This window comes from Micropterus salmoides, unplaced genomic scaffold (genome assembly GCF_014851395.1).
Source record: "Micropterus salmoides isolate LMB-PRFRI ecotype aquatic unplaced genomic scaffold, ASM1485139v1 Ms_hic_scaffold_15, whole genome shotgun sequence".
Taxonomy (NCBI): domain Eukaryota; kingdom Metazoa; phylum Chordata; class Actinopteri; order Centrarchiformes; family Centrarchidae; genus Micropterus; species Micropterus salmoides.
In genome coordinates, this window is record NW_024040596.1 from 7,684,681 (window position 1) to 7,710,239 (window position 25,559).

At 40.1% G+C, this 25,559-nt stretch overlaps 1 protein-coding gene across 1 annotated transcript in view; it reads left to right on the forward strand.

Moving 5' to 3' along the window:
• lrp1bb (low density lipoprotein receptor-related protein 1Bb) overlaps positions 1–25,559 on the forward strand; it is a 264,366-nt gene that overhangs the window by 180,270 nt on the left and 58,537 nt on the right. Inside the window, exons 33-51 of the mRNA XM_038720173.1 lie at positions 1,771–1,911; positions 2,034–2,159; positions 2,288–2,419; positions 5,431–5,565; positions 5,894–6,023; positions 6,925–7,051; positions 7,207–7,358; positions 8,624–8,748; positions 8,971–9,342; positions 12,103–12,292; positions 14,087–14,291; positions 16,829–17,021; positions 18,903–19,028; positions 19,997–20,125; positions 20,305–20,424; positions 21,178–21,291; positions 21,503–21,652; positions 21,876–21,998; positions 25,270–25,389. Coding sequence (XP_038576101.1) covers positions 1,771–1,911; positions 2,034–2,159; positions 2,288–2,419; positions 5,431–5,565; positions 5,894–6,023; positions 6,925–7,051; positions 7,207–7,358; positions 8,624–8,748; positions 8,971–9,342; positions 12,103–12,292; positions 14,087–14,291; positions 16,829–17,021; positions 18,903–19,028; positions 19,997–20,125; positions 20,305–20,424; positions 21,178–21,291; positions 21,503–21,652; positions 21,876–21,998; positions 25,270–25,389 — 2,910 coding nt within the window. The remainder of the gene's footprint in view (positions 1–1,770; positions 1,912–2,033; positions 2,160–2,287; positions 2,420–5,430; positions 5,566–5,893; positions 6,024–6,924; positions 7,052–7,206; positions 7,359–8,623; positions 8,749–8,970; positions 9,343–12,102; positions 12,293–14,086; positions 14,292–16,828; positions 17,022–18,902; positions 19,029–19,996; positions 20,126–20,304; positions 20,425–21,177; positions 21,292–21,502; positions 21,653–21,875; positions 21,999–25,269; positions 25,390–25,559) is intronic.

Below are 25,559 nucleotides of genomic sequence, written 5' to 3' on the forward strand. Positions count from 1 at the left end.
GCACTTACAGCCTGTGGATACCCTAAATGGACCTTTGTGAAAACAGCCACAAGATCCAAGAAGAACAAAACTACAGGGGAGGAGGAAAAGAAGGTCAAACGCAACAACATTGTGATTCCATACGTGTCTGGAGTATCAGAGAAACTCAGGAGGATTTTCAACAAACACAATATCCCTGTGTTTTTTAAATCCAAGAACACACTAAGACAGATGCTGGTACACCCCAAAGACCGCACACCCAAACACAAGAAAAGCAATCTAGTGTATGCGGTCCAATGCAGTGAGGAATGCACAGACCTGTATATTGGGAGACTAAACAACCACTACACAAACGCATGGCTCTGCAGTCTACTTACATCTGAAGGACAGAGGACACTCGTTTGAGGACCACCAGGTGCACATTTTAGACAGAGGATGGTTTGAAAGAGGTATCAAGGAAGCCATCTACACCCGGGTTGAGAAGCCGTCATTGAACAGGGGAGGGGGTCTACGCCACCACTTATCCCCCACTTACAATGCTGTCCTTTCATCACTTCCCAGAAAACTCAACCAACATAACCTATTGGCCTCAGGTGAAGATGCCAACGATGGTCGTTCAGACTTGGCCACGGGTGGTCCTAACGACCGTAACGACTTGTCTTTACAACAACCAGGAACACTAACAAACCAGCAGTATCGACGATCCTAGCACTGTGGTTAAATAGCTGAGTTTCCCTACCAGTCAGTCAGAACTGATGAAGTCCCTTGGATGAGGGACGAAACGTCTTCCAGTATCTTCAACCAAGTCCTGTTGCCCTTGACTTTAACCTTCGTTGGTTAAGTTAGGAGCTTGTGCCTGGCTAACTTGCCAATGTTTGTTAATGCATATGAACCAGGCTAACCACCACCACACATTCCAATGCAAACATAACCAAATTAATTTTAACAGCAAAACATTGTTGTGATACATAGTACATGCAATTCTCAAGAAATAGAGTGTTCTTACCTCAAATGTGCATTGCTGCTATCCTGCATGTCTTCTTTTATGGCACACAAAATCTTGCGTGTTCTCTGGCATTTGAAAGGCACAATAATTGACATACCTAAGAGCCAGTGAAAATTGGGGTGGCACACAAGGTGGCCAATCAGATCACAATGGGGGTGGGTGCCCCCCTGTGCACCCACGGAAGATCCGCATCTGGAACTTACACACAATCACACAGGCAGGAAAACACACAAAGACAGGAAGTGAATGCACATAAAACAGTAAATAATCCAACACCATGACAACCAAAATTTATAAATTGTGTGAATCTGCTGAATATCAGTGATCAAATATGATATGTGCATGTCATAACCATGGAATTACATGTAAATCATAAACTATTTGTAGACATGGCAATTCCACTTCCCCAAATTGATGAAGCATCAAAGTAACAGTGTTTCAGGCTGCAAGATGCACACATTATCATCAGGAAGTGGGAAGAGCAGGGGACAAAGTATTCCACACTTTAATCTCAAATCAGCTCAGAGAATGCTTCAATTATTAAACGGCTTTATGGCATGAGAGTGCAGCCTTGTTGGATTAGAGTGAAGAAGCATGCTGTTTGCGCTGGGATTGGTATTTGATTGTGTTGTAGTGTTTCTGAAAGCTTGTTTGCATCACACCTTGATTTGTATACATTTCTATGTGAAGAGACAACATTCTGCATTATTATTTGAGGCATTGCAGTTTTACTGAATCTGAATCTTTGGCCATATTTTTTAAGCTAGTACCATTTATGGTTACAGGCGGCAAACTCTGGTGGGCAGATGAGGAATCGGCTCAGCTGGGAACAGTTACCAAGAGAGACGGGCGGAACCTTGTGATCCTGAGAAACAAGACGAGTGGGGTGGTTCATATGAAGGTGTATGACAGGGAGGGTCAGAAAGGTAAGCATGCTCACACATATCAACAAACGATCACACAGATATAGACACAGAAACACACACTGCCCACACACATGTGGAGTACCTTATTGCTTGCCTTTTGCCCGGTTGTGCTTAACATTCAGGAAGAAACCCGTGCCAGATAAACAACGGTGGATGCTCACAGCTCTGCTTCCCGACTTCCGAGAACACCCGTAGCTGCTCTTGCACTGTTGGCTACAACTTGCGTAGTGACCGCATGTCTTGTGAAGGTACATTTTCCAAATATATAAACTCTAGCGCTGCCAATATGTTCCAAACAAAGGTCAAAAGGCATTCATAATTTAAAATGCTTTTAACACAATTGTTTATGGTATAAAAGCTATCTGTTGTTCTTTAGGTGTTGATTCGTTTCTGATGTATTCCATCCATGAGGGAATCCGGGGAATCGCTCTTGACCCAAATGACAACAGCGAGGCCCTTATGCCCATTACAGGAACACTGTTTGCTGTGGGAGTTGATTTTCACGCAGGTATGATACCATGCAACACACAGAGGGATTTTCACTGTTGAATCAGTGTTTGATATTGAGTACAAGGCAGTATATATACCAGAGATCCACTGAAGCTTGGAGAGTTTTTTTGTCTGACATATACTGTACTTAAATATACACACTGGATGTTGTTCTTGCCATTTTTAAGTAGAAATGTAAAGTTCTTTTGTGGGTTTTCAAATGGCCAAATGGTCAAATTACCTGCAAAACAAATCAGATTCTTGAAATGTTTTATTGCTTTTACTTTCCAACTCTTTCTTTTTCTAAACCAGCAAAGTTTCAAATTTCTACTTAAATGAAAGACCACGCCAAATGGTCACCAATATAAAAGGTAATTTATTTGGATAGCGAGAGGCATAGGGAGAAGGGGTCGAGGTAAGGGATGAAGGGTTCGAGAGGGGAGGGATGAAGGGGGTGGGTTAAGGTTGTAATGGCCAGAGTGTCTAGGAACCCGGGGTCCGACCCTCAGTGTGGGGCCTCTCATCTAAGTGTCTGCTTTATCATTCCCCTGTGGTTCCTGTGATAGAAAAAGAACAATTACTTTAATGGAATAATTAATTCTAGCATGCATGTCTTTGACGGTGGGAGGAAACCGAAGCACACAAACATGCAAACGCCACACAGAAAGGGTCTGGGACAGCCAATGTTCAAACCCAGGACCTTCTTGCTGTGAGGCCACAGTTCTGCCCATTGTGTAAGGAGAAGAACGGGGTTTGGAGGGGGAACGATGTGAGAACTGCGACAAACAGGAGAGAAATGGGTTAGACAGACTTATATTTCTATGCGCAGGTGATTGAATTAGAGGCACGGGTGGATGGATTTGTGAGAGAGAAAGGCTTGATCTTGTTCCTCAGTTGTAATAACTTCATGTGGAGAGAAAGTTGATGACAAGATTGCTATTTGCCCTTGTTTCCACTCATACTTCACTGTACACAATCAAATTCAGCAGAAAAATTCAACACTAAATATAGTGTTGGACGGTTTGATGATTTTCATGTACCAGCATTTTGTGTTTTTTGCAATTTGTTTATATGTATATATAAATAAATATATTTATTTATATATATATATACATATATAAAACAGCAATTCTCAATCTTAAAACAATGAGGGGGAGGGAAAGGTCTTTATTATACTGCGCTCTAACCTTTTGAATAATGGTCTGTGGGCTTGTGGAGTGCAGCGTAGACGATAGAGTAATAAGTTCACATTACAACGGAACCTCAGCATGAATAACATAAAGCTATTTCCACACATGCCTCTGAAACAATTCAATACAAAGCAATACCCAAGGCATTGTATCAACTCAAACATCGCAAAACATGAAGCCAATAGCTTGTGCTGTCATTTGTTACATCCCTGCTTCCTTCTACATAATAAATATATATGATAAAAATGACAGATTTATTACACCGACCAATGCTATGAATATACTATAGGATGGTAGCGTTCCATATATATAATGGGTTGCCACTGAAGCACGGAAACAAAAGCTTGATAAAGGAAACTGAAAACAGAAACAATCTACATACACACAAGGGTTGATATACTAAGGAATAGCAGCACCAGCTAAAAAATATATTATTTAAGTAGGTAATTCCATATGTATTCAATGACCTATGTAGGATTGCAAAAAATTACAGTACAGAATGTAAATGTATACAAAAGGTCACCAACACTGAGTATCAACGAACTGAGTGTGTAAGGGAGAGATCAACAGACCTCCTCTGTCACTGGAAAGTGACTACTATTATCTAATGACAGAAGAAAACGATACCACAACACTGTCCACAATAAACTCTGGAGATAATATTGAGTTACTGAGATGTTTTTTATGAATAATAAACTATTGTTTTTCAACGCAATGAACATCAAACACAAATTAAATTATATTCACATATTGGGGTGTCAACAGAAGTCTAATGAGCTGAAACCACAACTACAGTATCTGCATAGCCATTAGAGGCCTGAAGTCATAATTTCTTTTATTTTTAGCTATATTCAGTCGGTTAGTCCAACACTTTTGTCCAGGCTGAAATAGCTCACCAACTACTGGTTGCCAGATTGCCATGCAGTCTGGTACAGATATTCATGGTTCATTCATTCATGGTAGGGCCTGAGAGCCTGAAATCTGATTCTGAATCTGACGTATGAGTGACTTTATAGGTCGATAGCAATGTTGATGTGTGACCACAGCTTTTGGAAAAGAGAAGTAAGCATATAATCCAAGCCAAAATTAGACATGCCAAGTCAAGTCAAGTCAATTTTATTTATACAACCCAATATCACAAATCACAATTTGTCTCAGGGGGCTTTATGGCCAAAGTACAGAACAAGATTGCAGAGTGTCCTCCCCTTCATTACTCTGTGCAGGTGAACATGCAAATGCATTAGTAAGCCCATCCAAGAGCAGCAGCTGATAGCTCACGCACATCATTTACATGTCATTACAGAAGCCAGGCTGCCAGAGCAGAACAAATGAAAGCCCTGTAGCTGGATTCTGTCATATTTGAGCTACTTGTTAACACAGTGTGAAGGCAGTGGGAACAAGAAAGTCCAAATAAACATATAACACCCCCTAACGTCTAAGAGCCAAATTGACAGGCATGCATGTAGACGCACTTGAAGACTGCAGCATAAATAAGTTACTTTCTATTTCATATGCTTATGTAATAGGGCTGTAAAATCTGAAAGGGTCCATAACAGTTTTACAACACCATGTTTAGCATGAAGCAAAATACTGCCCTGTAAAATTTGGCTGACAATTGCCTTTCCTATTTGGGCATTGTAAGTCAACAAAACGCTGTGGATGAACTGTATTGGTGTTTTCGCCATCATACTTTATAGTCCCACACAACACTGGTGAAACGGGCCATGCAGCAATAAATGTGGTTTCATGAGCTGCTTTGAGGGCATAAACAGCTGCATATAAACAGCTGCATTCATCCACCCATTTTGTCTTTTCATTAACTGTATTGTATGTTTTGCAGGAAATGACACTGTGTACTGGACAGACATGGGCCTGAACAGAATATCCCGGTCCAAACGTGATCAGACTTGGAGGGAGGACATCATTACTACCGGCATCAGCCGAGTGGAAGGCATCGCTGTTGACTGGATCGCTGGTGAGTATCGTCACTCACCAGGCCCTGGAGTATATTCCTGTAGGCTGTCAAGTTGGTATTGATTGGTGAAAGTTCTCACTTTATAGTACAGTGTAATGTGTACTGTGTAATGCATACTGCATCTAGATATGAAATTAAGTCAAATTGCTAAAAAAAACATTAAACCTCCACATAAAATCAATCACAGGGCAAATGTGGTTGCAAGATTAGTTGTACTACATGTGTACGTTTATGATGGGATCTTCTCATGTATCTTGTGCCCATGAGGATCAATACACTTCTGCTAAATTACACACCTACTTATTGATTGTTTATTTTTTCTACACAGAAAACCTGTATTGGACAGACCATGGTTTCAATCTAATAGAAATCTCCCGTCTGAATGGTGCATACCGCTCAGTGGTCATATCTGAAGGACTTGATCAGCCAAGGGCCATCGCAGTACATCCACAGAAGGGGTAGGTGATGTTTTCACTATTTCAGAGCACTATTTGCTGAAATTGGTAGCACCCCTATTAACAGTGGTGAAGTGGTTTCAAAACATTTATTGTAGACGGAAGCCATTTTGTACATCTGTCTTTAGAAACTTTAATGACTGTTAGCAAGCAAATACACTTTGTCAAACTGGAGCCAAACCAGGTAATGCCCTGAGACAATAACTATCAATGTCACAAGGCTCTCCTTGTTGTGAAATTGGTAAATTCAGATGGTCAGTTGACTGGAAAGCAAGTGGAAGACTTGCTGTCTCTTGAAGAAAGTCCAACTGATATACGAGCAGACCAACACTATTGACAAATATTAGCTTATTGCATATATATTGGTTTCAATGTGTTGGCAGTAACACAAAAAGAATTTATGCCCTTATCTTTCTTAGGTCTGAAATGTTTTATTGTATTTGTGTTTAAATGCTGTTTATTTACAGTAATGTGCAAAAGTATCACCCTGACTTTGTGTAAGTGTACCTGGAAGAATTGATGCTTTTTTGTGGTCACGCCAAATTTTGATTTGATTTAGATTGTTCTAAATTGCATTCACTTTGCATTTTTTAATTGATAAATATAATCTATTAACATGTCTATTTTTGAAAGCATTCTTACTTCAATGTATTTTTTCCACACCTGCCTAAAACCATTGCAAATTTACAGGTATAATGTGCAGTATTTACAGTTACAGTCATCTGAGACGGAAAAGGGAATTGTTCAACCTTAGATAACCTACCTCAGAAGAAATTCAATGTATTAAATCTGAGGAAATGTTTGTTAAGAAGGATCATTACCACAAATAACTAAATAATTTTTTTAATTTACACACTAAAGTGCAGAAATCAGCGTGTTTGTGTGATGCTACTATGCTGGCCAGGTATCTCTTCTGGACTGAATGGGGTCAGAACCCGTGTATCGGCCGCTCACGTCTGGACGGTTCAGACCAGGTTACCTTGGTCAACTCAGGCATCACGTGGCCCAATGGAATTTCCATAGATTATGAGGTACAGTTGCACACAGATGAACAAACTATGTCACTGATTTCTTCCCCCTCCACTCCTGCATGCTGTACTTCCTAACCCATTTATTTTATGGCTGAAATATGACTTATAACCTAAGAGGTTCGGATTGTGATATGCATTTTGAAATTACCTTCCAGGAAAATACATTATACTGGTGCGACGCCCGCACAGATAAGATCGAGAGGATCAACCTTGAGACAGGTGAGAGCCGGGAAATTGTACTGTCAGTGGCCAACGTAGACCTGTTCTCAGTGGCTGTGTTTGGGCCTTACATCTACTGGTCTGACAGGTAATTTATTATTTTCTTAAATGCACTCACATGCAGTGGGCCTGCAAAGCATGCAATACTAACCTGAAGATAACCCTTCACTTTAAAGGTCTCGTGAAAATAGAAGAACAGCAGTTCCTCATAGTGAGGATCACAGCCTATTTTTGTAAATAGCCTAATAGATCTCAGTGTCATCAAAAAGAGCAAATTCTTTCTCACCCTTCTAAAAAATTATGCGCACAGTTGAATTTAATGAAACCTCTTCTTTTCATTAAGTTGGTAGATTTATGCATTTTTATACACAGTTCTTTGGAACAGTGTTGTGGGATCTCTGAAGAAAATTCAGACTAAGGCAGGTTTTAAAAGCTTCAATATATAAGATATGGCCAGATTTTTTTGTTTAAAACACTAAACAAATTAACAAACATTATCAACAGTTCTGACATTGTGTGAAAGACGTATATGTGTTGTATGAGAAATACATTATAAGTTGCTGATTTTTAGGATTTCACTGTAATTAACTTGTGAGAAATTAGCATTGGTCACAGGGTTTTTATTCCTAAGCAAAAGCTTGTCTGATTTACAATAAACATCTGCTGGCATGTAGGTGACAGTTTTAACATAGACCAATCAAGAGACAGAGAAACATCTGATGCCACATACATTTGCATTTCCTTTCTTAGCTCAGGAAGAGTTTTTGAGTGTATGCTAATACTCTGCCATTTGTTCATCCTTCATCTACCATTTGCTGGCTGTTGTTTGCTTTGTACTTGTTCTGTACTTAAGGAGAGGAAATGTTGAGTTCGGGAGAGTAACCGTGCATTCTCTCCGTAGCCACGTTACATAAAGACATGATTCAACACATCTATTTGACTCTGTATTCTTTGGGAAGGAATTATTTTCCCTGACATTTGTGTTGCAGAGATATCTACGCAAGCATGCTAACCAGTTAGCCCTTGTCCGTCCTGTATTTTCCTTTAATAGTTTTAAAATAAACTCACATGTCTCATGTTTGTTAGTCTGTGTCTTTAGCCTGTCTTGCATGACTGAAAGACCAATCATGTCATTCTCTCCCTACAAGCCGTTAGCTTCATTGTGTATTTTTCTGTGTATGCCGGGACTGGGTGACATCTGGCATATTGCTTTACTATTGTCAAATAAAATTATCTTCATTCTTATCTATCTAACTTTGCAATTAAATGATGTCAATGAAGAAGTCAGAATTTGCTTTCTTCTCTGAAAAGTAAACATTTATTTTGTCCCCCATATCTCATAATGTACTTCAGGGCTCACTCCAATGGTTCAATCCGACGTGGCTTCAAGACTGACACCAGTGAAGCTGTGACCATGAGGAGTGGCCTTGGGGTCAATTTGAAGGATGTGACAGTCTTCAACAGAGGCAGAGAAAAAGGTACAGGTTTTAACTTTACAGTCTTATTGATTCACATAATGAATTTTACTATTGCAGTCTTTTCCTGTGCTTACTTTTGAAAGGCATTCATAAAAGGCACTTTGCAAATACTATGTGGCACTAAACCTGTGTTTTTCATCTGTAATGTATAGTCACATAATATTTAAATATGATTGCAAGACAAAGGCAAACCAATAATTGAACATGTGTTGGGTTTTGAAGGCACAAACCCCTGTGCCAGGAGTAATGGAGGTTGCCAGCAGTTGTGCTTCCACCTGGGTAGTGGTCGCCGGACTTGCTCTTGCGCCCATGGCCGCTTGGCAGAGGACGGCTTTGCCTGTGTGCGCTATGAAGGTTATCTACTCTACTCTGAGAGGACCATACTGAAAAGCATCCACCTTTCAGATGAGAATGACCTCAACTCACCTGTCCAACCTTTTGAAAATCCTGCTTTTTTCAAGAGTGTCATAGCCCTGGCGTTTGACTACAGTCAGAAGACAGCTGGGACCAACCGCATCTTTTTCAGTGACATCCATTTTGGAAATATCCAGATGATTAACGATGACTGGACAGGAAGATCTGTCATTGCAGAAAGTAAGTGTATTTCACAATCCCAATATGTTTTTATATGATTTGTATGTTGCTTTATAATAAAATAAGCTGTCCAACTTCCCCACTGCACACATTCCCTTGTACTTACACGCATACAATAATCTTATGGCAATTTCAACAGCTTTACATTTGATACAGTATTACTGGTGTCATGGTGGCAAGGTTTGACAGTGCAAGTATTATATCATTGTTGGGCGTGAGTATGGTTTGGCACAATGTGGTATAGGATTAGTGAAATCTACTGGTGAATCACCCTTCAGCCACATTTTCAGTAATCTGTTTCTCATGTGTTTCATGGAAAAGGTATGCATTATATACAATCAAATAAGTACAGCTGTCTAAAGAGCCACTTAACCGCTCATGCTTCACTTAGGCTCTACACATGTAACTGCACTTTTTATGCTCCAAGTGCACCGATTGTGTATGGGGATGTGAGTGCTTCAAACATGCTTCTGTAGTGCACAGTGGCACTATGGTTGAGCATATCCAGTATAGAGACTAACCCAAGGCTTCAGCTGCTGCTGTGGCAGGGTACTGTCATCATGTGGGTCAACTTTGTGACAAACACAATATTCATATATTATTAATAGAATTTACATCAACATACGTATTTCCTCCTCTGCTTCTCCATTTTTTTGTGTTGTTACTCCTCTCAAAAGACCATTTAATACTAAATCAGTAGGGTTTAATACCTATGTTTGAAAGCTTTCTGCTTACTGACTGTCACAGATTGAATGATGGGACTCATCCCTCTCTATTCCTTCACTAAATCTCAGTCAGTCCTGTCTTGGTAAGCTTGACTGGAGTCAGATGAACAGCAAAAGCCTCTGTTCTGCTCGACTAGCATCCTCTGCCATTCTGTGAAGTTTCGACTGGGAGCAGAGCTCAGCATCTTTCCACCCCCTCCTCACACTGGGAGACTGGCAGAGTGTTACTGATCCACTCCCACCCACCACCCCCCCCGACCCATCTCCCACACCCCCGCTGAGGGAGCTTTCTGCTTATTTATGTATCCTCTAGAAATTAACAAGCATTATTTAGAACCATCTGTCGCGATTTGCAAGTGTCCTTCACACTTTAGCACTTGCGAAATGCAAAATCAAAGCAGCAAACAATTAATTTGAGAACAATTTGAATTTTTGAATCCATAATGCATGCCCATGTTGTTTTGTTAAGGGATGGGCAAGAATTCTTTTGTATGCAGGTACATAGCGTACAACTGTATTAGGGTTCCATGACCATCCTTGTTTCCAATTAGCTTATGTGTGAAAGCATCATGTCCATAGGGTCCATATTTCTTTTGATGAAACCAACACTTTAGGCAGCTTCTAACCCTGTACTGTATGTAAAAGCACCCTCCTCCTTGCTTTCCCTCTAAAAGTTTCTGCCTGCACCCATCATTGAGGAAAGGTGAAAATGTTAATCATCCATATTTCCCTAATTAAACTCCATGTCCCCCATTAATTACTCCCTCACCCCGCCAACAATTTGTGAGAAACTCCAAGCTGCCAGACGGCTTTTATTGCAAACTATTAATTAGTGATCGGCTGACTCAGGTAGTGTCTTAAGTATTCTAGAGGATGGTTTATGGGTTTTTAGAGAAGGGGATTGTGCCAAATATTCTATCATTGGCCACATGTTCACCATTAAGACAAATTAGGGGCTGCATTGACTGATGAAATTGTGGGCGAAAATCGGGCCCAAAATATTTGCCAAATGGAGGACACAGATGTTGTTTGAATGCTAAGGCATTGTTAGTTATTTAAGCTTCTTCTGCACTGTTCTTAGAGTGTCGCTGTCATTGAGTTGAGAAAAGAGGAGAAAGCACTGCTTTGCCTTTCTAAGTCTGTATCTTTTTATTAAAGACAATATCTTGTTTTGTCAAAGAAATACCCCAGAGTGGTCAATGGGATGCAGTAGTCATATTCATGTACATAACAACTCAACAACGCTGTAGTGTATTCTGACCTTGCTTCTTCAGATTGATGCTTGTGTAATATTGAAATTATGGAGGTCTTATTCAGTAGGTCATTTATGAAACCATTGCCAAACAAAAACAAAACAATCTCAGTAAATAATCAAAAATGAATATGGCCAGGTTTTCTGTCTGTGATCACTGTCTCTCTCTGGAGGTTACCACCCTGTCAATCACATTCTTGCAGAAAACCTGGGAGGCTGCAAAGGCCTTTTCATATTCTGTGTTCAGGAAATTGGTTTGCGATGAAAACATTGGGTTTCTGAATGACTGTTGCATCAACAAATAGCTGTCCAGTGAAGTGAGGCATGAAGTCATTTCCCTGTCAATCACCAAGAAAACATACTCCCAACTCTAACATAATTGGAGCCTGCCATCTGTTACAAGCAAAGTCAATATTCTTTACCCAAATCTGCACTAGGTAACTTTGTAGTTTAGTGGCCCCAGATTGCAGTGGAAGATAACAGATTTTATTACCTAAAGGCCACTCAACATAATATTAATAACAAGTCCTAAATGTATTACTGTGTATAAAAGAAAAAATAACCTATGCTATCCTAATACACAGCCATAACTTGTGATGTAGACTAATAAGACAAGTGTATTTTCCACATTAAGATATTGCCAAGTGCAGCTTTGAAAGTGAGTGTCATCAGGCTGGCCTGTGTTTTCATTAAACCCTATCTCTATGTGGTGTCTGAATTAGGTTAGTTGCATTGAACGTGAGCAGAGGTCCAATGTTTCTTGTGTGTATTATGTTCTTTTAGATGTGGGTTCAGTGGAGGGCCTGGCCTACCACCGGGGCTGGGACACCTTGTACTGGACCAGCTCCACTACCTCTACTATCACCAGACAAGCACTGGACCAGAAACAAGTCGGTGCCTTCAGCCGGCAGGCCGTGGTCACTCTCTCGGAAGAAGACCATCCACATGTCCTTGCCCTTGATGAGTGTCAAAAGTTAGTAGCTCTTCTAAGTCTCTAAACACTCTCCCTCGAAAGTAATGGATTATCAATTTGTTAATCCAAAAAGGTTTGAACCAAAATCCAGCCTTTCAAACTGTCACCCATTACATTTTTATTTATTTATATATATATTTTCAGCTGCTCAGTTTTATTACGTCTCTGGGTCATCATCCTCAAGCACAATGTTGCTTTTCTTCGCTATACTGATGACATGGTATTATTGCTTTGGATCTTCATTATCTTAGCCCTATGTAGTGTCAAATTAAGGAAGGAGCTGTGGATATATTTTATGTTCAAGAAAAGTATATAACAATACAACATAACAGCATTATCTCATTTCAATAACATTACATTACAGAAGGCCTATTCTTCCTCCCCAAGATACAGAGACACTTGGCCAGACAGATTTGCCCACAGTCATTAAATAAATTACACTTAATACAGAAGGTTGTTGTAAGAGTTTTAACAAAAAAAGGGGGAAAACTGATATTACTACTCTACTAAAATCTATACACTGGCCTCCTAATACTTTTTGGACCAATTTTAAGATCCTATAAATCTCTCCATTGGCAACTTTTTCAGTGCCAAGGCTTTGCTACATTATGCTGTCCGGATATTCTGAGGTGAAGTGTTTTGGTGAAGTTTTACACTTACACGTACACCAAGCGTTTATAGTTTTTTGAATACCTGATTTAACAGTTTCATTTGTGAGACAGTTCTCAGGGAGAAGGTGTTTTCCTTTGTTTAAAAAAAATAACACTTCAGTATCTCAGTCACATCTAGTTCAGATTGAACACTTACATATTCACAAATATAAAATGTTACTATGAGCGGTTTGAAAAGAGTGACTATCTTACTCCACCTGTTGCACTAACTAAATTAATTTCTTGACCTCAGACTATATCCTTGGCTGGCAATTTGGCACCATATCAATCCCACTCCAGAAACACTGTCTGATAATTAGAATTCAAACTCAAGTGACTAATTTGCAGGCCCTGGTTGTGACTTCTGACCGGAATCCTTATTATCGCACTAAAGTGGACTTCCATGACTTCGTCATAGTATGAAGTGAGAGTCCAGGAGCTGAAAAAGATTTTAATACAATTTGATACTTGTAGTATCCACCTCTTTATTCTGTGGTTTATCTGCATAGCTGTTAAAGCATGAACCATCCATTTTGCAAACACATATAAACCAAGATATAAATCTTTCATTTATTTACTCTGTTGCTATTATCTGTGTTTTTCATATTCTCAGAAGTCCTCACGGGAGAATATGAATAAATGACCTCTATTTCACAACCCGTGATGCTAATCTGTTTTTATCAAATTGAAACTGAGCTACACTTTATCAGCCATGAGCTCCTTCAAGGCAAAAAAGGGGAAGCCGATGATAGGCAGAGGAGGTCTTGGCATTATGGGATTATGCTGATGACTGACTGATACGACTATATAAACCTCCAAAAATTTAATTCAGGGAAGAAAAATGTTCATGTTCATTAATGTTTGTTTTGCCTACATGGCAGAGAGTTCCCTGGTTGACATGTTGGTAGAGCAGCTATCATTCCTGCTCCATGATTAAATTTCAGACTACACATTTGTAGTTCTTGCTGGGGTGGACTGAATTCCTAGAAGTACTGAGGTGAAGTAGTGCTTCTTTTAGAGAGAGAGGGAGCCCCTGGTGACATCTTGCATATTAAGAGCCACATGCTTTTGCTAAATTGAGAAGGAAAAGACTAGTCTGCCCCATGGTAATTTGATGTTTGGTTTGGTTGTTCTCACATTTTAGCCTGATGTTTTGGACCAACTGGAATGAGCAGAGACCCAGCATCATGAGATCCACCTTAGTGGGCAAGAACATGAGGATTATCATCAGTTCAGACATCCTGACCCCCAATGGACTGACAATTGACCACAAAGCAGAGAAGCTCTACTTTTCAGATGGAAGCCTTGGCAAAATTGAGAGATGTGACTATGATGGTTCCAGCAGATTTGTGAGTATGAAAATAATGTCCCCCAAATAAAATATATCTGTAAAGATATTTACAATTTTCATAACCCTGTTTTTATTCTGATTATTATATTAGGTATGGACATTGTTTTGTTAAAGTTCCACATTTTTGGATTACATGCTTTGAATTCCTATGAATCAATTTTCTTTTTTTTTTATTAAGGAGACACAGTGACTCACAATTTAGTCTATTTCCCACATTTGTCCCTCCAGTGATGAAGATGTTTCATTACGAAAGAGCTTAGAAACAAGGCACATAGTCAAGGCCAGTGTCAAATTGATCTGCCACTTTCTCCTATAATGAAACTTTTTTTTCAGTTTTCCATTTAATTTCCCATTCTTACTGAGCGCCTATACAGCAGATAAGATCTGAAATACCTCTTGATGTTCTTTTATGATATTTCATATCTGTGGGTACAGATGGTTTCCTTAATCACAGAAGTCATTCCCTGCTAAAGTAAAGAAGCTCAGTGAGGGGAGTTCTCATTTTATCCATGAAAGCTGCATGCATAATTTACAACATCCCAACTGGATATACATCTTCTGTACCCCCAGTGTGTAAGATTACAGTACTACTTGGTCTTTTTTTGCTGTAGATTTCAGTTTTTGCTTGACATGACCTCTGCAGCTCAGTAAAATGGCCCATCTCAATTAGTTGCCCATATGTTTGCTAAGCCGGGTCACACCGCTCAGAAATTCTTCACCTTTGGGTCCCCACCTGCCCTTGCTGCAGTCTAGTCCTACTAATGAAGGCTTTGCAGTGAGACCGCCCGGGATGCAGATTCTTCATTCCAATTAAAATGTGTAAATTAAACAGAGGTGCCTAATTGTCAACTTCAGCACTTACCCAAGCTGTGGTTGTGAAAATCTTAAGACAGCCCGTCTATTGTATACAAGAAGCCTGTTGTGGAGATGGAAGCTTAAGGTTTTTTTTTCACTCAGGAAAAATACTTAATTTTGGAATAATAAAACGGGTGAGTTCCTAGGACCTTCTTGCTGTGAGGCCACAGTGTTGTCCACTGGGCCACCGGGCCACTGTGCTGCCCATTGAGATAGAAGAAATAGGGTTTGGGGGGAGGGATGTGAGAACTGAGACAAAGGAGAGAGAAAGGGTTTGGATGAACTTATGTACCGAGAGAGGCGTGGTCCTGTTCCTGAACTTTAGTTATATAACTTAACATATATCGAGTTGGTGATCATTAGCACCTGTTTGGTATAATTGTTTAATCATACACCTGATGATATGCCTACAAACCCCCCTGAATTTGTACCAGTTTAAAGAATTGATACAGTTTTGAAGGCAAAGGGTGGCCACACAAAATATTGATTTGATTAAGATGATTTTTCTTTTTTTGCACAGTACAGTACATGTAGACTTGGATTGCAGTGGAGTGTTCTTCTCAGCAGCAGTCATTATATCCTGACAGTGTGGTTGGCAACAGAAAAGAACAAGAGCTGTTGCACGGCTCACTCCCCTGTGCCATTTTGAGAGTGGAGACCCGTGTCATTAATGAAGACAGTGGTTCACAAAGGGCAGCGGAGAGCTTGATAAGGGAAGATGTCAGCATGTTTAGGAGGGAAAATATGCCCTTTTTACAACGACGAGATGGATTATTAATTGATAGCTGTCTAGGAATGGTTAGTTTCATTCGAGTTCAATGTCAGCAGTGTGGTTCATGTTGCCATGTAAAACCAAAGCTTGTCAACATGCCATTTAAAGAACCATATTTTAACATTGTTGAATATTAAAAAGTGGTAATAATGCATGAAATATGTTCATATTTACCCAAAACATGCGTTCAGCACACAAATAATGTGATGCTGGCTGTATACCTAATGTCTCCCAAATCTAATTTCCTATCAGTATGTTCCATCCTACCCCATCTGGCGTTCAATCTTTCTCTTTACCTCTCTCTGTCTCTTGTCTTTCACTTGCCTGATGGCCAGTTGTTGCTTCCACATGCTGGGCTCCTTTAATCAACACCTGTCCTATTAATCCCAGTATGGCACAGGGCTAATGTGATGCTGCTTACATGTCTGTCCCACTAATGGCTGAAACTACAGAGCTGCTGGAGGCCCTGATCCCCCACACAAGCCTGGAGAGTCCCACAAGGAGGCATCTGATGGATTCCTGCCTGCCTGCCAATGACACTGTCATTTACTCCCCCAACATCTGGGTTAAGCAGTCATGTGGGCGGCATGGGTGATGTTTAGATTAATGAGTCGAAACATTATTCTCCACATTTAATCCTAGGGTTGCACTCAAAATTCAGTAGATGCTTTCTCCTGCCAGATCTTGAAAAGAGTTATTGGTTTGAAGATGGAAGTGCAAATAATGACAGTATGTGTATGAGTACTCCTTGTGATGTAGTTGTATCTATTGTAGCATATATAATAAGTGACACATGTACTCACTGTAAATGTGCCACTACCAGAGTAGCATTTGACAGCACAAGCTTTAAATTTGAAAAGCATGATGGAAGCAGTCCTTACATGAGTGCTTTGCTCTACAATGTTTAGGTCATAGTTAAATCAGGACCCGGAAACTTCTATGGGCTCGCCATCTATGCAGACTTTATCTACTGGTCAGACTGGGCCCACAGGTCTGTGCTGCGATCCAACAAGTACACGGGTAGTGACACCAAGGTACTACGAGCAGATATACCCCATCAACCAATGGGAATAATAGCTGTGGCCAGGGACACAAACAACTGTAAGTATTTGAACATCAACCATGCAGTGTTGGGTCTGCAAATATTTGTGTATTATATGTTTGCAGGTGTCTGGTGTTCATGTGTGCTTGTGTGCAGCAGCTTATACATGTGCATATCCATTATGTTATTGTAGTTTAGGACAATAGACCAAAATAAATATGTTGCTGTATGCACTTTTCTACTGAGATTATTAGTATAAAGTGGGCTTATCTGTGCCATTCCCACAGTTTGCATGCACTTGGCCTGCATAGTGTCAAAAAGCTTTATAGTTGAAGAGTCAATTTTCTACACAGATACAGTATGATATATCTGATCAGCCAGCACTGGCGGATCAGATGACTAGTACATAATACAGGCTCTACTAACTAAAAGGGCTCCTCATTTTGATGTACAAAAACAGCCGGCATGATAAATGAATGTGGTCTTATTTAGAATGGCTAGAAAATTAAGTTTCAGAGGTAATTAATAAAAAAAGCCTAAATAGCCTATGTTGTAAAGGGAGTCTCTAAAGTGTCGTATAAAGTTTAATTTCCAAGTAGGACAAAGGGAAGTGGGCTTAAGCTTGTCCCACTGGTTGGACTCGAATGCCGAGAGTCACGCTATTCCTACTTTATCTCTTCATGGCAAATAATCACATCCTATGACCTGCATCGGCACAGCTGCAAGTCTACGGCATAATGTGCGGTGACCACCAGTGGTGGAGCGGATAATCCATTTATTCTTTTTACATTGTTAACCTCTTATTACTTTTTCTTTGTCTTGAATATCTTGAATATAAATAATCATAGAAATGGTTTACCTGAGCTGCGGAACAGAGGAAGGGTTTCTTCTCTCATGAATAAAATACTCATGGCTGGAGGGCAGCCAATAACAGAGGGTCTCCAATGGACACGCATGTCTCTGAACACTTGCACTTGATATTAGGTCTCTCGCTGCTCAGCTTCTTTTCTAATTTTTTTTTTCCTCGGGACTAGACAAGCACTTACAATTTCTTTCACTTACATTTTCTTTCATGGGTTATGTCTGCAGTTTGGTCATGCAATTTTGTGCAATACATGATTCCCACAGTGCTAGGCCCAGCTTTTTACATCGCACCCCAGGCAGAGAAACACAAGGGTCTAAGGATAGAGGGTGTTGTATTCTCTACTGACTGAAAAGGCCCTTGAGGCAAATTTGTGATATTTGGCACATTGTATCACATTGTAATACATTAGCTACCTGTCAGTGGGGATAGCAGTCAGTATCAGTACAGGCCTTTAACAACAGAACTTCCCTTTTATTCATACGTTGACCACCAATCATCATCTTCAGATTAAAAGATAATGTAAGTGTATCATTTCACACTGCAATGAGCCCCATCCTAACAAAAAAAAACATCCATCCTGGTTTAGGGATGTATATCTTATTACTCTTAGTATGTGTAACTGTGATAACCAACAATGTCATGCCATAGCGTGTCACATAAAGACCTTTCCATCTCAACTATAATTGAATTTTACAGGAGAAAATCTATCAGCTCACCCATTAACTGTAAAGATTATGTTTGGAGTCAGGCCCACAGAGTCAAAAAGCAAGAGCTCCTTTCTTACCAACCATTTAGTAAAAACCTATAGCAAGCTGAGAATCCAAATTCTGTGCCAACTTCCCATGGGATTTTTAAAATGTATGCTAAATTTATCTTAATAATACAGTAGACGGGGGAGGCTGAGGCTAAATGTGCCCAGCACAAAGGTAAGTCACAATGCTTCCTCAGAGAATAACTCCATGAATGTATTGAACAACTTCGATGAATGACATCTAAAAGAGAGTGTGTTTCCCAGGAGGTTTGTCCTTTGACTGCTTCTGACCGCCTAATCAGTTCTGTTTGATTGTTACTGAAGGTGAGCTGTCCCCATGCCGACAAATGAACGGAGGCTGCGGTGACCTTTGTCTCCTGACACCCTATGGGAGGGTCAATTGCACTTGCCGTGGAGAACGTGTGCTCTTAGATGACAACAGATGCGTGTGTAAGTCATGAGGCACTTCTTATTTAATTATACTCCACAATATACTCCTCAACAGATATTGCTTATAATGGCACTATTTAGGCAGCAGTTATTTTAAAAATAGTACTTGTTTACATTTATATGTAGAGGGTAACCTAGCTTCTGTCCACAATCAGTTGAGATTTTATTGTGATGTTTACATGAACCTTTGACATCTTTGAAGTGATTCCTTTGTACATAGCAACACACAAACAGGAACAGCTGCTGTCTCCTCCTCTTTGAGCAGAAAGTTTGTAATGATTCCAGTAGTCAAAGTCAATACTCCTCAGCAAAATAAAGCTATAATGTTGAGCCACTTTTAAGTTTATACAAACAGCAGAAAACAAAGCTATAAGCATAGGGTGTCACATTTTCTTGCTTAGAGCATTTTGATGGCGTCTTGCTCCCTAATTTGTCACATTGCTGGTTGAATTTGAAATGCAATGTGAGGATAGACCATAACTTGGGAGAAGCTGTTCAAACAAGGGAAGACTGGACATGGAAAGTGACTCATGAGAGCTGGATGGTTGCCTGGATGAGTGAGAAACAAGGGATGTTTGGCCAGACTGAACATGGAAAGTGACTAATGGAGCTGGGTGGTAGCCTGGATGTCATGGTAATGGACATCAGGCTGTCTACCACACCCTGATTCTACTAGAGCAACAAGAAGTTTTTGATTTTTAAATTGTGATGCTGAGATGGAGATTGGTCTGTGAATGTATTAACAAAAATACAATGTTGACATTTATTTTCAGTTTACTAGCTCAAGTGAGAAATATCTACCAATTTAATGCAGTTATGATCATTCATTAACAAATGTTGGGTTCACTACAGTATGCATTGAAAAGTTGCCTCTGTGTTCACCTGTATATATGAAGTTTGTTCAATATACACAGCTGAGCTTTGATATAGTGACAGTCATAGTTCATCATGCTCATTGTCTTCTGCAGCAGAAAATTCCTCTTGCAACATCCACACTGATTTTGAGTGTGGGAATGGCGAGTGCATAAACTACCAGCTGACCTGTGATGGAATAGCCCACTGCAAAGATAAATCAGATGAGAAGATGCAATACTGTGGTAAGAAACAATTCACCACTCTGAAGCATATTCAGATAAGAATGTAGAAGAAGCTCATAAACATTGTTGTATCATATGTTTGATTTGGAATTCTTGTAGAAACTCAATGCTTATAAAAATACCTGTTAATTAATGAATTTGGTCATTTCTAACATATTTATGCATTTCACTGCCTTCAGTCAACAGGAGCTGCCGGAAGGGTTTTAGGCCCTGCTACAACCAACGGTGTGTGGCAAACAGTCATTTCTGTGACGGGATCGATGACTGTGGGGATAACTCTGATGAATCTTTCTGCAGCAGTGAGTCACAGCCATCTGATCTCCTGTTCAATCCATCCTGCCTCTGAGAGCACACTAATGCCTATATTAATATGGCACTCTAGGCCACATGCTGTGCTATCTAATGCTATCTTAAATATCTAATGAGACCCAAGATCTTAAAGAGTGCACCAATTCAAACAGGCTCCCAACCCCCACCATTAATAGCTGCTTTTGAGAGACTGGACAATGCTTTGTGTCTGTTCAATATGGCCAGACTGATTTGGTTTTGACTTTGATGGTGAAATAAGTGTAGTCATGTTTACTTCCCTGCTGTAATTGGGGGGAAAAAAGAAAGGAATATTGTTCCAAGTTGATTGAGCTCACAAGGAGACAGTGGTGGTCTCATAATTAATGTATTCTTTTAAATGGGACATCGACAATACCTTGATTACATTTAATTGCAGTATTGTGTAAGTTATATACTAATATTGTAATATAGGTAGAGAGGTAAAATCACTGGAGCCATTGTGCAGTAGTTGGTAAATGAATAAACAAAACCAAGCATAATAAGTGTGATTTGCTCCTCAGGCCATTTTTTTAAGCACAGGTAGCCCAACTGCACAAATACTGCAACTTATGACAAACCTTTCCTGTCTGGCAGTTTTCAACCTGGAGGTAATTTTACCCACCCCAGGAAGAGGTTTTAAGTATTGTTGTGAGCTGTACCTGTAACTGTTTCCGAGTGCTGTTTTGGTTCTGATATCTTTTTGAAATGCTAATTCTCTCCCCCAGATATCACGTGTGGCTCATCAGAATCATCGTGCAAGGATGGGAGCTGTGTACCCAGCTCAGCCTGGTGTAACCAGGTCATTGACTGTGCCGATGCCTCAGATGAAAAAAGCTGCAGTAAGTCCTTTAGCCTGTGATTTGCATTACAGTTACTTTAAAACGAAAATGCAAACACACAGTTCTAGCTGCAACACATTAGATGGATCGAGTAACTTAAATCTGTGCTCGTCTCTCGGATCAGATTGAGTACTGCCCCTCACCACTCTTACCTCTACCATTACATCCATTGTGATAAGGCCGTTATTGTGTTGCTGTGTTTTGTATTCAGACCACAGCGACTGCTCTCACTTTTACAAGCTTGGGGTGAAAGAAAAAGAATTTATCAGCTGCAACTCCACCTCACTGTGCATCCACCCCTCATGGATCTGCGATGGTGCAAACGACTGTGGAGACTACGCTGATGAGAGCAGTTGCCAAGGTGAGCACCCAACACAAACACGCACAAAGACACACATTTTGCGTGTGCATTCAGGGACAGATTTAGCAAGCGAGCTACAATTAGAAAAGACTTAAGACAGATTGCATTTTCTGAGATGATTATGAAAGTGGAATAAGAGATTCAGAGAGAGCTTAGGAAAAGATAATGACCTCAATCATTGCTAATGCTCAGAGAACTGACTTGGTTTTGTTGTTCGTCCCAGTTTCCCATGGGCAGAAGTGCGAGGAAGGCCACTTTGCTTGTCCAAGTGGAAACTGCATCTCTAGCGTGTGGCTGTGCGATGGCCAAAAAGACTGTGAAGACGGAGCAGATGAATTCCAGTGTGGTAAACTGACAAATCTTACCTCTCATGGAAGAGCTTCTACACAATAAACTGAAACGATGTTTTGTTTTCTAATGGGTAGAGATAGATGAGGTATTTGGTTGCTGTACAATACTGTTGGCGGTTGGAAGAATATTTATTTTCCATTAACAAGAAGCTATTTGTTGTAATGTTTTTGTCATTTAAATAGATCCAGGCAACAAATATTACATACAGTATATACGGAGGAGACAGAAAGGCAGGAGATGATTGTTTATCATGCCATGAGGCAATTTCTCTTCACTTTGTTTTGCTCCCCCTTGCACGTTTGAGATTTCTCATGTGGGTGATACTGCTTGTTTGAACGTCTAATTTGGATCCTGAATTCAGAGTGAGGCTGCTGAGGACACACGCTTTTCCCCTTCTCTCTTTGAATTATAATGTACAACACTTCCAGTGTATCAATTAATTAATGAGCCATCAGTCACTGAAATTTTTATACTGAAAATTAAAATGTGAGTTCAGTGGAAATCAGTGACATACGAAAGGATTACACATTACAATGACACTACTCTACCTCCCTCACCAGAGGCAGCAGAAGCATTCTTACTTGCGCTTTGATCCATGCTAATGTTTGTAGAAACTACCATGACAAAGTCAAGATGCATCCAATTAAATAGGGAGACCATAATTAAGTCAGGGTACAAATTAATATAATTTGCCCTCAAACAGCTACCACACATACCCATTCACATGTCATTGCTTTTGGCATCAAAGCAAAATGTACTGGGTGCTTTAATGTAGGTGGTCTGAGTAGCTGTTAAGCTTCATCACTGTCACACATGCACAAGGTAATTAGATCTGATGGAGTAGTCCCCCACACACACACTCATAGTGTCAAAACACTTGCTGTCTGTGTTGTCTAGCCCATAGACTGTATGGTCTAGCCTATTAAAGAGTAAGAAGTCATGAAGCAGTCAGCAGTTAGTGCTGTCATCTGTGTGCAGACCTGGAGGTTTATAGCATAGCTTTCTCTGTGAGGTTAGAGAGATGTAACTATTGCAATTTGCAGTTATCAACACCAAACACATTTCATTCCAGACATACACACACAATGAGGAATTCTGTTGCATCCCCGTTCAACTGTTTTTCTTTTTTACTATCTATGATACTATCGAGAGCCACCACTAGGCTCTACATATGGCAATGTCTGTCTGTCTGTCTGTCTGTTGGTCGGTCCACTTTACTCCCTATGATGAGCCACTGACTTTTCATCCTGCACCACCATGAGGTTGACATTTATCGATTTTAGTAAAATTGTTAAGCAACTATTGGATGGCTTGACATACACATTAGTACAGATGTCTATGGTGCCCACAGGAAGAATCTTTGGTGATGCCTTGACCTTTCATCTAGCGCTCCCAGCAGGTCTTGTACAGACATTCAGGGTTCCTGGGCGATGTATCCTACTGGCCTTGGGGATCCCTTTTTCTGTGGTGACACCATGAGGTTGACATTTGTGTTTTTGAGTGCAATTCTTGACAAATATTGAATGGATTGCCATGAAATTGAACTTGTCATGTAGCTCAATCACGAGGCCAGGTTTGTCCAATATTTTGGATTATGACCCAATACCCCAAAAAATACTTTGGCAATAACATTATACCTGCTAAACATAGTCCTGTTAACATTATAAGTATGAGCATGTTAACATGCTGACATTAGCATTTAGATCAAAGCCCCTCTGTGCTCAATTTGCAGCCTCACAGCATGGCTGTAGACCAGCCAGACGGTAGCAGTGAGGGACTGCTGACAACCGGGACTAATGTCAGTAAGAATAACACAAATAAAATGTGGCCGTAGTATTTATATGTATTTGCCTTTGAGAGTGTTTGACTAAGATGTTGCAGATCTCTTATTAGTCTGGTTTGCTCTTCCTTTATAATTAATCAGCACCTTTGTTCACATTTCACTTGCAACAGAAGTGAGGAAGGCAGTTCAGTGCAATCCCGTTTTCATATTTAATGCTCTTCCAGTTATCTGATTTATTTTGTAAATTGCCCATGAATGTTGTTAGAGAGATGCAGAACACATGAACACCATTTCCAGTCCTTAATCCAAAAAATGTCATTTGTGCCTGTGTGAAATGATAACATGCTTCAAATGTGCTTATATCAGAACTGATATGAATTGTGCCACAATGCTTTGAGAAGTTCTGAATAGCCTTTTCAGGACAAATAGACAATATTCCCATTCCTCTGAGTTAATTATCATATAAAAAGCTCCAGCCACTGATAATCTGACTGCAAAGTGGTTTGAGGAAAATGTCATTACATTTCAGAAATTTGAAATTCCACATCTGATTAGATGAAATAGCCATTTGTCACTCCACAATGCATTATGTGCTTTTCTACTGTGTGAAACACTTGAAAGACTTTCTTTGATACGTTTAATGTGGCGTAGACTTGCTATTTTGTTATGCACTTGAAGCAACTGTTTGCATTTGAAGTGTAGATTTAGTATCACATACAGAAAGTCTGGATAATCACAGTTTCCAGATTTAGCCATTTAAAGTTTATCTCATCCCTATCATACACCATTGTATCAGGGCACGAAGCGCTGGTGTGATGTACAAAGTCTGACAGGAAGGAAAGCAATGCAGTTTGAGAGACCCGCCACCCTCTGTAGGATCCATAATTCCTTATACTCTGGTGTGACCTGGAGCACACACACACATAAACACATCCTTCCTTCTCTCAACATCTCATCAAAGCTCTGGCAGACTTTGCCAGGCCTGACATCTGAGGGAAAGAGACCACAGAACAACTCCCCAGGGAGAGTGGGTGGCTCAGTGACACAAACTCAGCACAGATTATGAATATATCCACAATAGCTTTTACACAGTGATCAGGAGAGTACTCTCTTAGTTGACTACCCACTGTTTTGTATCACCAGTTTGTTTTTGAATAAAATAACAAACAAAAATCAATAATTATTAATTACATGCTTTGATATTGATTATCAGTTAATGTTTTTATGCACAGAAACCAGGAGCAAAAAAAATGTGTGTGGGGGGGGGGCACAAATATATATATTTACAGTCCTTTGTGTGGCAGCTACACTCATGCGTGCTGCTAAGCAGAAAAACAAGCAGGCTAAGGGGAAACCCACATGTTGTGTTTTGATTAAAAACCTTCTGCCCTTTCTATATGGTATGCCACTTTTGCTGTTGTTTCCTCCTCTCTTTGTTTGATTTATGGCGTTGAAATCTTTTCTTCCCCACTGCCCTCTGCAGATTCGTCATGCTTGTGGAACCAGTTTGCCTGCTCAAAGAACAAGTGCATTGCCAAGCAATGGCTGTGTGACGGGGAGAACGACTGTGAGGATGGCCTCGATGAGAGTGTGCAGATATGTGGTTAGTGCCCTTTCAGATGTCATGAGGAATCTGCTGCTGGTGTAAAAGGTCACATCCCCTATATTATGTGTGACAGCTCCATGTGTTCTCCTAGCAGAGCTGGAAATGAATGGACAGAAATGAAACAATGATAATGAGACAACAAAAGAGACCACAGGCATTTCTGATGA